We start from the raw sequence: 12614 nt of genomic DNA, 5'->3' as shown, positions 1-12614 counted from the left end.
TTTTCAGTAAAACTTTTCATGTGCACACATAAGCAGCGCAGTATGCACTTCGAGCATGTTGCTAAGTACCTATATTCTGGCTACTCCCTACCCCCCAAGATGGTGGCTTTATGCGGTAATATGAAAGAAGCAAAAAATGGCTCTTTTCTTGGCGTGTCAGTGAAAGAGATGTCGGACAAAAAAATATAGAGCCACGTGATGTGCTATCTCTCCCCACCTTCACCAAAGACCCCATAATATTAAAAAAGTGCCGTTAGAGAGTGTAGGAAAAAAACCTCTCAAGCAGGAAGCACAGAGTGCAGAGCAGTGAAGAACGAAGAAAATGAGATTTCTCCACAGATAAGTTAAGCAAAAAGCATCAGATTCACACAGAGCAATAATAAAAGTTTTAAAAATCGCGCAATACAGTTTAAAAAACTATACAAATAAATTGGCGAGCAGCCCTAACAATCCGCTCTGCATCATAGGTTTTCTTATATGGGAGAGAGTGGAGTGAGGAGACAATTGGCCGAGCAACTAGAGAGCTGACCCCCTCAAGATGGCGGCTCTATGCAGCAGTAGGAGAGAAGAGAACATAGCATGGCAATGAAGATGCCAACAATCTGGTTTCTCCTTTCTTAAACGACAAGTTTAAACATTAGTTCTCACATTTGCGAGAGTTAGAGAGATTTTCTTGTAAATTAATTTATTTTTACCTATTTTTTGGTTTGGAGTCCAGTGGCCTTGAAAACTTGAAGTTTGTGGCTCCCAGAATGTCGGAACCAGAGGGCGGGTGGAGTCTGCATGGTTATGGAATGCTGAGCAGCTGCGGTGCTCTGAGGCAACCGCAGCTGCCATGGAGGAGAGCAGGTAGCAGTGTCCTTAAGCGCATTTTGAGGACTCCTCCTTAAGCTGTGGTGATTGACCGGTCCCAACCTCTGCTTACTCCAAAAACAAGCCAGGCGGAGCGTGGCGTGCGCGCTTGGGGGCGGGGGAGCGGACCCTTTGAAGTGCTCCCAAAAGGCGGATTGCATGGCGGCACGATGCGCGTGATTGTGCGCGTGCTAGCCATGCAATCCGCTTTTTGGGAGCACTTTTGAAACCCGTATTCTATAGTCTCGCTTTGCAATCGCTTACGCGATAGCAAGGCGAGACCTAAAAACACCCTATTCACATCAACACCGATTAAAACACAAGTCCTTGGCCCTATATTCCAAGATTACAACAGGAAGTTATCGCACTAAAGCTCCAGGGCAGAGCAAGAGATGTTAGTGCCATAACCCAGGTCAGAGTGGGAGGTCTTCGTTCACAGCAGAAGGAAAAAATTATGACTTTAGTCCTATCACACTAGGCTGGGGGGTGCTGCACTGCTTCTCCATGTCTATGGTTAGAACAGGAAACCTTGGTCACATTGCCCAAGGTTCGAGGATGATACATTTATTCTAGAGCACAATCTTAGTGCAAGAAACCTGAGTCGACTTCTTCCAGGTTTACAACAGAAGTCCTTGGTTTCATTGCTTTACGCTTCCTATCTTCCTGTCCATCATTATCCTTTCACACCCGCCTTGTATCACATCTTCCATTGCCCTGGAAATTCATTGTATTCTCTACTATGGACTTTTATGACACCCAGGGCATTCTCAGACTCCTTGGTGTCCTCTTATAATCTTAGATGCCTGCTCACACCGTCGGAGGTCCTCTATCCGATGCCACATTATTCTCCTGTCTTCTTGTGCCAAAGTCTGACATCTCCACTCATCATACATTTTGCTCTTAACCCCTTCTGTGCCACGCCCTTTCCCCCGCCTGTGCCGGGCGTTTCCCACGCGGGTGGGTTTCATGACGAGATAATCTCGTCATGGGCACAGCGCGACCGTGCTCCATGACGAGACTATCTCGTCATGGGCACAGAAGAGGTTAAAAGCACCTTTATTCGCTGGTTGAGCATGGTATCTCAGATGTACTCATGTGCCCTCTTTTGCCCTTATATTTCCCGGTGTTCGTGCTGAATATCGTAGATATGGAGATAGGAATAGTAAATCTGTACTTCCCTATATGCACTTAACTTTTGATATTTTGTTACCTGATATTCTTTCCTTGATAATGTTCTAACTCGTTATTGTTGGTGTCGATACCCAGTAGTACAACATATTTCCTGTTGTTCCTTGCCCGTCCTCCGCCTCTCAGGCTTTTTCATGTTATCTCTGCTCATATCGGACACTTGAGACCTCCTGTTCCCTGGTGTGCCTTGTTGTGCTGTTCTGTACCCTCGTTTGTCTTGCTGTGCCATTTCGTGCCCTCTAGTGCTCTTGTGTGCCCTCTTTAATTATTAGCAGTCCTAAATGACTATTCAGTGCCATCTGAGGTACTTTGTACCCTCCTCTGCCCTCAGATGCTGTACTGTACCTTCTGTTGCTTAGATGTCCTACCATGCCTTGCTTCACCCTCAGATGCCCTCCTGTACCCACATCCTACCCTGTCTCATGTGCCCTATAAACCCCTTCTGAGCTTCTGCGACCCTTCAGTTTTGTAGTCACCACTCCCACAGCCCTATATTCATGTTTTTTGCCTTGTCTTTGCAGTCCCACCAGCTGCTTCGGAGGTGGAGGAGGAGGAGGTGGGATGAAGGCCGATGCTTCTCTCAGACCCCTGGCTCCCAGCAGCATCGCTGAAGCCTTCACTGAGCAGGCCTCCAACCCCTGCTGCTACGAGTTCAGCTTCGAGATGCTGGTGAAAGGGCCTTGCTTGCTGGCAGGTACTGTCCCTCCTCTGTTTAATATTCCATTTGTGCCCTTTGTACCTCACTAACCAAATCCTCTGAATGCTTTAACAATATTAGGAGAGCAACCTAATTTCCTTGTTCACATTGAACTTTCCAATTCGAATTGCATGTATCTGGAATCCCTATTTTGTTTTCAATTACTTTTCATATCTCGTTTTCCAATTAATTTTCAGACGTTGGTGACTTTTTCCATAAAGTTCTTTTTATTGAGTATCCAATTCCATCACACTTAAAACAGACCAAGCCAACGCGTTTCATCTCTTATAGGGACTTCATCAGGGCCTAAACAAATGAAGAAAAAAATCACGTAATCAATACTTTTCACTTATTAAAATCAACAACTCTGGTTCTTATTTTTACATTACATTTTCGTTTTTTTGGTGTGTCATTTTTAATCTAAAATAAAACCACTTCTATTTTAAGGAGGAATCTGGCATTGGGAAGAGATTTCCTCTGATCCGTCAAAAAACACTGTAGAAAGTCTTCCATGAAAGATATTCAACACAATCACAAACGGAGACACCTAAACAAAAGTATTATAAACTCTCAAGGACTCATTATCATGTCCCCAAACCTCATGGGGCCCGATTCATAGTGTCCGCAGTTGTGGGGGATCTTCACACTCAGGCGCAATCAGTGGCGTAAGGACACTTGAGGGGTGCCCCTGCAAGGTAAATGGAGGGGCCCCACTCTGGATTTAATCAAGATCACTCAGGCCAGCGTACTGTGCTGAGGGGGCCCCCTGCAGCGTGGGGGCTGCGGGGCCTGTGTTACGCCACTGGGCAGGATCTCTGCAATGAGAACTGCAGTGCGGAACCTCCACCGCCACTGTGGAGGCTCTTTGTGTATCGGGCCCCATGCGATTATTTAACCCTTAAGGCCGAGTCTGATTGCCTCTGCCGATCTCGGATGAACCACGCTAGTCTTACAGGTCAATAAGGCACTTGACGCTAAGAGAAATGCGTGCCTTTTCCAATGCCAGAGGTCTCACTCTAGCGTACAGTCACTCGTTACACCATCCACTAGGCAACTGTACTTGTGAAAGTGATCCACAAGAATTTTAAATTTGAGATATTGTTGGACAGGGAGCCATCTTGATGCTGCCACTCTTAGGCACATGGCAATTAAGACATCCAGCCCGCCAAAATCTATAAAAAATGCAATAAGCTACTAGTATAAATATCAGTATTGTCTAGAATAGTTAACTAGGCTCCTGCGTAAGAAAAAGCTGCAATAACGATTGCCCATTAGTTTACTAAATCTTGAATATGCCATGAGGAGCTAGGATCATTTCCCCGGAAGAACTGGTGTTCAGGTCCAGTAGCTTGGTTACACAATGACATGTGGTCAACCTAGGGGGAAAATTAAAAGGTTGGTAAAATTCTTACTCTGTGTGTCTGAGTCCCTACAGCATATGGTGAATATGTGGGAAGAAAATGGGCTCGACACTGAAGGCAAGATGTAGGTGGTACCCCACGTAGCTAGGCGTCTTCCTCGGGTCAAGAAATCTATGCAAATTGTGATTGAATTCCAAATCACCACGTCAAGATGAGACTAGAGGTGGGCAGTAAACTTTGTTCCGCCGGCATAGTTTGCAGTGTTTTGACCACTGCGTGCTCTACCTAGAGCACAGAGTTCCAGATAAGCCCTGTAAACTGCTGCGTGGCAGAGCTTTTCTTGTGCACGGCTCGCCAACATTAAGTTGGCGAGCGCGACCGAGAAAATCAAGCACTAGGATAAGTTGCTGCGTGTTTTCTCAACGCCGGCCATCACGGCAGGTTGCTACCATTCGCGTTGAGAAAGCTGCCGCTTGAGAAGAAATCTAATTGAGCAGCAGAAATTGCGCCATCTGGTGTGGCGCGTCGTGCCGTTTGCACTGATTTTACAGCATGGAACAAGCTCCTGGTGCTTCAAATCAGGTTGAGCAGTGCGATGCGCCAAAATTCCGCCACGTGTGGTGTGTCGATGTGGTGAGGGACAACTGTTACGTTGAAAGGGACTGGCGGTGAGGTGAGGTGAGGGACGACTGTTATATTGCAACCTTTCAACGAAATAGTCGTCCCTCACCTCATCGCCACGATGCATGGCCTCTACTACTCGGACCTTGTCTTGCGGTGCAGAAAGCCAGGCCTAGGCATTAAGCTGGTCTGACACTACTCCTCCAGCACCTGAGTGACAACTACAAGCGTACTGCTCTCCTCTTTGGATTTGAAGATAGCCCCTCTAGGACGGCATGGTGTCCTTGGCACATACTCTCTTTGAAATACCAGACTTATGTGAAAATGGTGCCAGTATTGATAATTTTCACTGTTGGACATATGAATGACACAAAATGGAAGTACTATTTCCAGTAATAATTGATGAGTATACTGCCGACTACTACTACTTATCCTGAAGAATTATACTTCTTACTACGTTCTTTTGACATATATATTTTTGCCCTGGTGAAGCCTTGTTAGGTGAAACGTGTTGGCTGCGCTCTTCTGAACAAATACAAAATAAATCTCAAGATTGACTTCAGCAATGAAGAACTACGAGTACTGACTTAATGTGGAATATGTATTACTGACCGTGTTTTAAATGAGATATATGTTTTGCCTCTCAAACATCTTGTGAATATTTGTTTCTGAAGACAGCGGTAATCTCAGGATCATGGCAATGTGAGGAAATATATGGGTAAATAATGCGGATATGAGGAGGACGTTCTGCAAATGCTGGAGTGGATGATCGGTGATGTTCATACTCGATGTTTGGCTCACACTAGTAATCATAAAAGGAAGGTGGGATCCATTTTAGATGCCCCTGATTGTGGCATGGCTCAAGATGGAGGGCGTGGGCAGCTACCCCAGACAGTGGAAGCACATTGCCTATATTCCTGTAGCTGGAGGGTGGCGACCCAGACACTGAGGTGAGGAGGATGGTGACTGGGCTCCCTTCAGAAATTAAATGAAGACTTTGTTAGCTGGGGCTGCTGATTAAACTTCCTGAAGGTCTGTCCTTTGGTAGGTAGTAGGGTTAAGGGTGGGACTGCAGAGACTGTTTGTCGAGGGGTCCTTTTAGGTGAGGCCCAGCCTTTTATCTTTTGTTGATCACAGGCAAATGCAGAAGCCTCACACCTCTTTGTGAGTGCTCTCGGCAGGACTGTGCTGTGATGGACATCACTACACAAAGGCTGTGTCTGGAGAACATGATATTCTGTTACAGTCAATGGGGTGCAGGTGGGGGTCGCTTTGTCAGTAATACTGACCAGAGACACAGCAAGAAAAGTTTGTTTTTCAATCACAAGTTGTCTTGGTGGTACAATGGTGTACGATCATGCGGACACCCATCCCATGCACAGTAGCACTCACAAAAAGATTTATAAATAAATAAAATTAGAAAAACAATAATTTAATCTTGTGTAACGTCCCATCTGAATAATTAACACATCTTCAGTGATGAGATTCTGTGTAAACAGATCACATTCTTTTTTGTCAGTTCTGGAGCCAGTCGTGGTGAAAGCAGCGAGCTCTCGTCGCAGCCACCATGAAGGATGAATCCACGTATTGGCCCCATAACCTCATATGAGCACAAGGGAGCAGCAAGCTGATCCACACCCACCGGGAGGCACACATTTCATTTTCCTCCTCAGCCTCTGAAGATAGTAGGACACCAGAAATGTTAAGCAAAACAAAAAAAGGCAACAATGAAATTGCTTTGCGTAGTATCTGAATTAAAACTTTGCTTTTAACTTACACATATGTACTGATCACAAACAGTAAAGGGACAGGTGTAGAATATGGCACTTTGCGACCACAAAGATGGTTTTTGAAATGTAAAAAAGGAAAACTGTGATTCTGTAAGTTGTTACCGAATTGCAATTTGGGTTTGCAATTTGGTATTTGAATGGGGCGTGTTTAGAGACTCCTTTCCAAATACAGATTCCCAGTGCTATGTATTAATGTTTAACAACCGAATTCCGGTCGCAAAACGTTAATATTTTACAACCAATTCAAAGTTGGTGGTAACCCATTCACAAATGGGAAGGGGTCCCCATAGGACCAATTCTCCTTTGAGAATGTAACACCTATATTTTTTAACAGCAGGCAGTGGTCTCATGGACCACATCTTACTCTTAAAAAATGTGTTTAAAATGTGATTAATTTTAAACATTTCATTATTTCCCTTTTGAAATGCATCCTATTTTCCTTTACGGAAAACAGGCTGGATTTCAAAGTAAAAAAAGATTGGTTCATTAAAAAGCACATGGTGGTCTGCTGACCCCAGCAGGCCACCATCCCTGCGATGGCTGTGGTTCCCTATGGGTTGCAATCCTCATAAAGATCTACCAGGTAAGTCGATTTGCGTCCCACTAGGCTTCGGTAACTGAAAGTCAACACGTTTCATTCATTAGCAGTACTGATTTTGTAAATCCGATTCGCAGAATTTAGGAAATCGTAATTCCTAATCATAGTACATTTAGACCAAAGTCAGTAGTGAGACAGTAACAACCGGCGCAAATTCTGGAAGCAGAACAATTCAGCTCTTTGCAAAGCCAAACTCCAAACAACTCAGAAATGCTGAAATATACACATATATGACTCATCCTTCCATCCCCAGCCGGGAGCGGCGCCCAGCCCTGTTCTTCCGTTCGCATTATGACGCGCGCGAGCCTGCATTTATTATAGAGAAGTTATTAGAATAAACACAACCCCAAGAACGCAATGTGAAATGCAAGCCTGGGCCTTCTAGGCACGCCCGGTATAGGAGGCCATGAGGGCTTTGCCAAAGTAGCGCCTCGACGTGCTTTTCCACTTACTTCGTGCCACCCCTGGAGCTCCCTGTGGGCGTGGGGGCAGCAAATCAGGGTAGGCTAACTCTACGACTGATTTTTTATAGAATCGCCTCTGTACGACTTGGTGAAAGTGCCCCAGGAGTAAATGACTGCTAACTCAGTGGGTAACCATGGCAACTCCTCAGAAGTACCTCTAGCGTAGGACTTGTTATTGTTTTGATGCTTGGACCGCAGTGGAATTGTACAGACTTGTAGGATTGTTTTATAATGAGATACACTTAAATATAAAAGTCAATCATGTACAGCCATTCTTGTAGTGCAACCTAGGGCTCGGGGTGCTGCGTCAAGGCGCTTTGCCAGCAGAGGGAACAATACTACACACTCACTCTGTTGGGTCTCCCACCCTTGTGACAAACATACAAACATGGGCCCTTCGGGAAAGTATACACGTTTATGGAGGCAGGGGCAGGCCCCCACACTCAAGGTTAACATCCCCAGGGCATCACAGGTGTTGGTTTCTTCTATGACATACACACGAGCTCCCCTCCCCCCCCCCCCCCCCCCCGCAGTTTTATACAGCGCGAACTCCCGACGGTATAGGAGCGCTTCACGTGAGCACCAGTTACATTACACAATGAAACATTCAGATTTGGCAGGCACGGGAAGATTAAGTGATTTGCCCAGAATCACAGGATGTTGAGCCGACGCCGAGACTCGAACCTGGTTCCCCAGCCCCGATGTTAGCAGCTCTGGCTGTTAGGCCACATCCTCTGTCTCACGTGCGGGCACTTGGCACGCGGAGACCCATCCCTGTTTTGCTTTTGCTGCTGTTGCAACAAGTGCCCTCAGTCAGGGCACAGGTCACCGCTGTGGCCAAGGTCCCCGCCCCTCATCAAGAGAACTTAAAGACGGGTCACTGTCTCAGGTGTTGTAAGAAGGGAACAGAATGTGGAACATCCCATTAGGGCGACTCCCAGAATGAGAGGGGGTGGAATGTGCGCTCATTAAGTGCCTAGGAGGAGGCTGCAGTGAGCTACGTGACTCTCAGCCTCCCCTCGTTTATCAGTTTGAAGCTTTACCCTAACTGTGTGATGTATTGACAATATGATGAAATGTATACAGGAACAGTCTTCTAAGCACTTCCTGATTTATGAGATAAGGGCAGAGGTCACGAGGACGACCCCGTGCTCACAAATGCTGCAGTGAACGGTACATTTTCCAGAAGAGGGAGAGTAAATCAAAGGCCATCGATCGGTGGTTGGTCTGTTTGCTTTGCTTCTTGGCAGGTGGTTTAATGTCGGAAGCAGTTATCCGGGAGGCGTCACGCTTGAGAGGATTGTGTGTGTGGTGCGTCTCGCGAGGTTCACTCATATCAGGTGACATCACCTGGCTCACAAGAGTACTGGCCTGGCTCACAAGTCACAATACTCGTCAAAACTTAGCATGTATGACACATGACGCGCCATGACGTACCATGAGATTTATTTATTTTTGCAATTTTATATACATTCCCGGACATGGCCCGAAGCCATCAGCGCGCTTTCCAACACACAGGAAACAGTGTTAAGGCGCACTACAGCAATAGTAGTTAAACTCAGACGTCTGCATCGGTGGGTGTGTACAGGAGTTACCCCAAGAGTCAGGTACAACGAGTGGGCAGAGGACATACACACGTGAAGCATCGATTTAGATAATTGAACCATGTAACAAAAGGCATCGCCTGGAGTCTTACCTGCTGCCGAGGAGGTGTTTTCCCTCGCTGTCACCTAAGAGGGGCTGCCTGCTACCGCTGTTGCCTTCTAAGGAGTCGAGGAGGGCTTGAGGCACGACGCGGGACTCCGTGTCCCAGGAGCCCGTGCTCGCTAACACCTGTGCTCTCTCCCCGCCCACCCGACCTGGACTGGACTGCTTTTAACCCCTTCGATGCTGCGCAGATTCCGCCGCTGTGCTGGCGGAATCTTGCGCGGGCGGGTTAATGACGGAATGGTTCCGTCATGAGCACAGCTCAACCGTGGGTCATGACGGAACCATTCCGTCATGAGCACCGAAGGGGTTAAGACCTCGCGGAACCCGCTGGCGCGGGTCCCGCATCGCCTGGAGTCTTACCTGCTGCCGAGGAGGTGTTTTCCCTCGCTGTCACCTAAGAGGGGCTGCCTGCTACCGCTGTTGCCTTCTAAGGAGTCGAGGAGGGCTTGAGGCACGACGCGGGACTCCGTGTCCCAGGAGCCCGTGCTCGCTAACACCTGTGCTCTCTCCCCGCCCACCCGACCTGGACTGGACTGCTTTTAAGACCTCGCGGAACCCGCTGGCGCGGGTCCCGCATCGCCTGGAGTCTTACCTGCTGCCGAGGAGGTGTTTTCCCTCGCTGTCACCTAAGAGGGGCTGCCTGCTACCGCTGTTGCCTTCTAAGGAGTCGAGGAGGGCTTGAGGCACGACGCGGGACTCCGTGTCCCAGGAGCCCGTGCTCGCTAACACCTGTGCTCTCTCCCCGCCCACCCGACCTGGACTGGACTGCTTTTAAGACCTCGCGGAACCCGCTGGCGCGGGTCCCGCATCGCCTGGAGTCTTACCTGCTGCCGAGGAGGTGTTTTCCCTCGCTGTCACCTAAGAGGGGCTGCCTGCTACCGCTGTTGCCTTCTAAGGAGTCGAGGAGGGCTTGAGGCACGACGCGGGACTCCGTGTCCCAGGAGCCCGTGCTCGCTAACACCTGTGCTCTCTCCCCGCCCACCCGACCTGGACTAGACTGCTTTTAAGAACTCGCGGAACCCGCTGGCGCGGGTCCCGCATCGCCTGGAGTCTTACCTGCTGCCGAGGAGGTGTTTTCCCTCGCTGTCACCTAAGAGGGGCTGCCTGCTACCGCTGTTGCCTTCTAAGGAGTCAAGGAGGGCTTGAGGCACGACGCGGGACTCCGTGTCCCAGGAGCCCGTGCTCGCTAACACCTGTGCTCTCTCCCCGCCCACCCGACCTAGCCCTGCCACGTCCCATAAAGGAGGAGGCGCCATCCGCTACGCGGGACGCGAGCGGGACGCGCCGGACGAAGCCCGGACAAAGGGCAGGCCGTCAGAGGCCGAAGGAGGCTGGGCTGGGCCACGCCCCTTTCCTCTTCAGGAACTGTGAGTACATACTTCCGCTCTGTATCCGGATTACTATGTCTACTTGCTCTGGAAAGTTGTTAAGGAACGAAGGCGTAAAGGGGCCCAATTTGGCAAGCCCCATTATAGGGACTATGGACCGGTTTATCACCAGGGTGGCGGCGGTGATTGAAAAGGAGATTGCCATGTCTGAGCGGCGCCTATCTGAGGTTTACCTCCCCTCAAGACGTTCATCCCTGGGGGTCGACGCTCAATCATCGTTTATACCGGCCAGTGCCCAGGTCCAAGTTGCTCCTTCTCCTAGTGTGCCTAGTGTTTCCATACACCCCCCCCAGTTGGTTGGCATAGAACAAAATATAGGTAGGCTAGAAAGTTTGGCTTCTCTTTTTCCCATAGTCACTGTGGAGGCTGATGGCCTAGGTAAGCTGTCCACATCATCATCCATTAATCCACCAAGTGAAGTTATCAGTGATCTGGAGCCCTTAACACCGCTCACTTCGCCCTTAGCTCTTCCAGAAGGGGAGATAGTTAGGTCCCCCAAAAACTCCCAAACTCCAATCATTAGACAGGAGAATAGGCCCTTAAGCAAAAAGGTTCGAAAACGTAAAAAGGGCTGCCCGGTTAGACAGGCCGCTCTTTACCAAAGCTTAAGAAAGCCGTCTGGAGTAGGTAGGAGAACTACAAGGGGTAAGGCTATAGAGAATGAACCTGACATAGCTGGGGATGTTTTGAATCCTCCCGAGGAGTTATATCCTGATGCAAATACTGTGAAGCCTTTAAAGCTTCTTGACTTAGCAACGGCTGAAAATATTTTTGAGAAGGTCTACAGCCTCTTGAATCCGTTGCTAACACAAATTAAAGGCCTTGGGGAAAGGATAGACAAACTTGAGCAATCAACCCTTGACGGCTTTCATTCACTTAAAACAATAGTTAAACAAATAATTAGAGTGACTGAAATTAAGGACTTGGGTGCAAATGGGAACAAGCCTTTACCTCAGCGAGTCCCTAAGCACCCAATATGTCTCAACAAGGGTGTTTCAAATAGTTCATTAACTCCAGCTCCCACATCTCCCCCCGGTCCCAAAGCAGGACCACAGCAAAAGGGTTCTCTAACTCACATAGAGCCCGATAAAAATAAGCCTAAGTCTCTCCAGCAAAAGCAACCACAGGAAGCTAGTGGCAAATTGGAAGTTCCCAAAAAACTGGGGGCATGTAGCAACTCCAACAGGTTAGCCCTAGAGAAAGCCCCTAGGCCTGTTCCCCATCCTACCACTATATCTACCCCCTCACTGGCCTCTAGTAAGCCAGTACGACGGATCCCCCCAGTAAACCTTCCACCAGACTGTCAACCTTTTGCTGCAGTCATGGTCAATGTGCCCCCTTTAAAGGATGGCCAGTTGGAAAATCATCAATCACTTAAGAATAAGTGTATCCACTGGCTGAAGGCAAACAAGCCAATCCCGCTGGGTGTGGATGGCATTATCCTAAGTGTCCGCAGAGTGGACTGGGTAGGACAGGGGAAAAAAACACAGGAGGGGGATTGCATAATCATAAATTTCCAAGATCCAAGAGTGGTACCATCGATTTGCACCCCTATTATAAGTATGGGGGCCCCGGGGGTTAAAGTGGTAGATCTTTCCTTCTTTTACCCCAGGCAAATTGTTGATTCTACTGGAGGAAGCTTAAGTCCCCCTGCTCTTGGCCAGAATTGGGCTGGGGTTTCAGGGGATACTAGGGAGAAACATTTGTGGCCAGCAGGACCTATTTGACTGGAAATTGGGCATAGAGCAGATTCAGCGGAAGTATTATCACTTAGTAAAAGAAATCCTACAAGTGGGATAGGCGACTCTATACCCACCTTGTATGACCCCCGCTCCCCTCATATTTCTCCGAGGAGGTCTACAAGCAGGGGCATTCCGGCGCCCTGCTACACTCCAGCTGTGTCGGACCTAGCCTTTAAGGTTTTCAGCTGGAATGTCGCAGGGAT

General features: G+C 48.3%; 1 protein-coding gene across 1 annotated transcript in view; it reads left to right on the top strand.

Moving 5' to 3' along the window:
• VWA5B2 (von Willebrand factor A domain containing 5B2) overlaps positions 1–12614 on the top strand; it is a 334472-nt gene that overhangs the window by 164309 nt on the left and 157549 nt on the right. Inside the window, exon 5 of the mRNA XM_085635592.1 lies at positions 2562–2734. Within this exon, the coding sequence (XP_085491718.1) occupies positions 2562–2734 (173 nt within the window). The remainder of the gene's footprint in view (positions 1–2561; positions 2735–12614) is intronic.

The sequence above is a fragment of the Triturus cristatus genome, chromosome 11 (assembly GCF_964204655.1).
Source record: "Triturus cristatus chromosome 11, aTriCri1.1, whole genome shotgun sequence".
Classification (NCBI taxonomy): Eukaryota; Metazoa; Chordata; class Amphibia; order Caudata; family Salamandridae; genus Triturus; species Triturus cristatus.
This window is presented reverse-complemented; position numbering and strand designations above follow the sequence as displayed.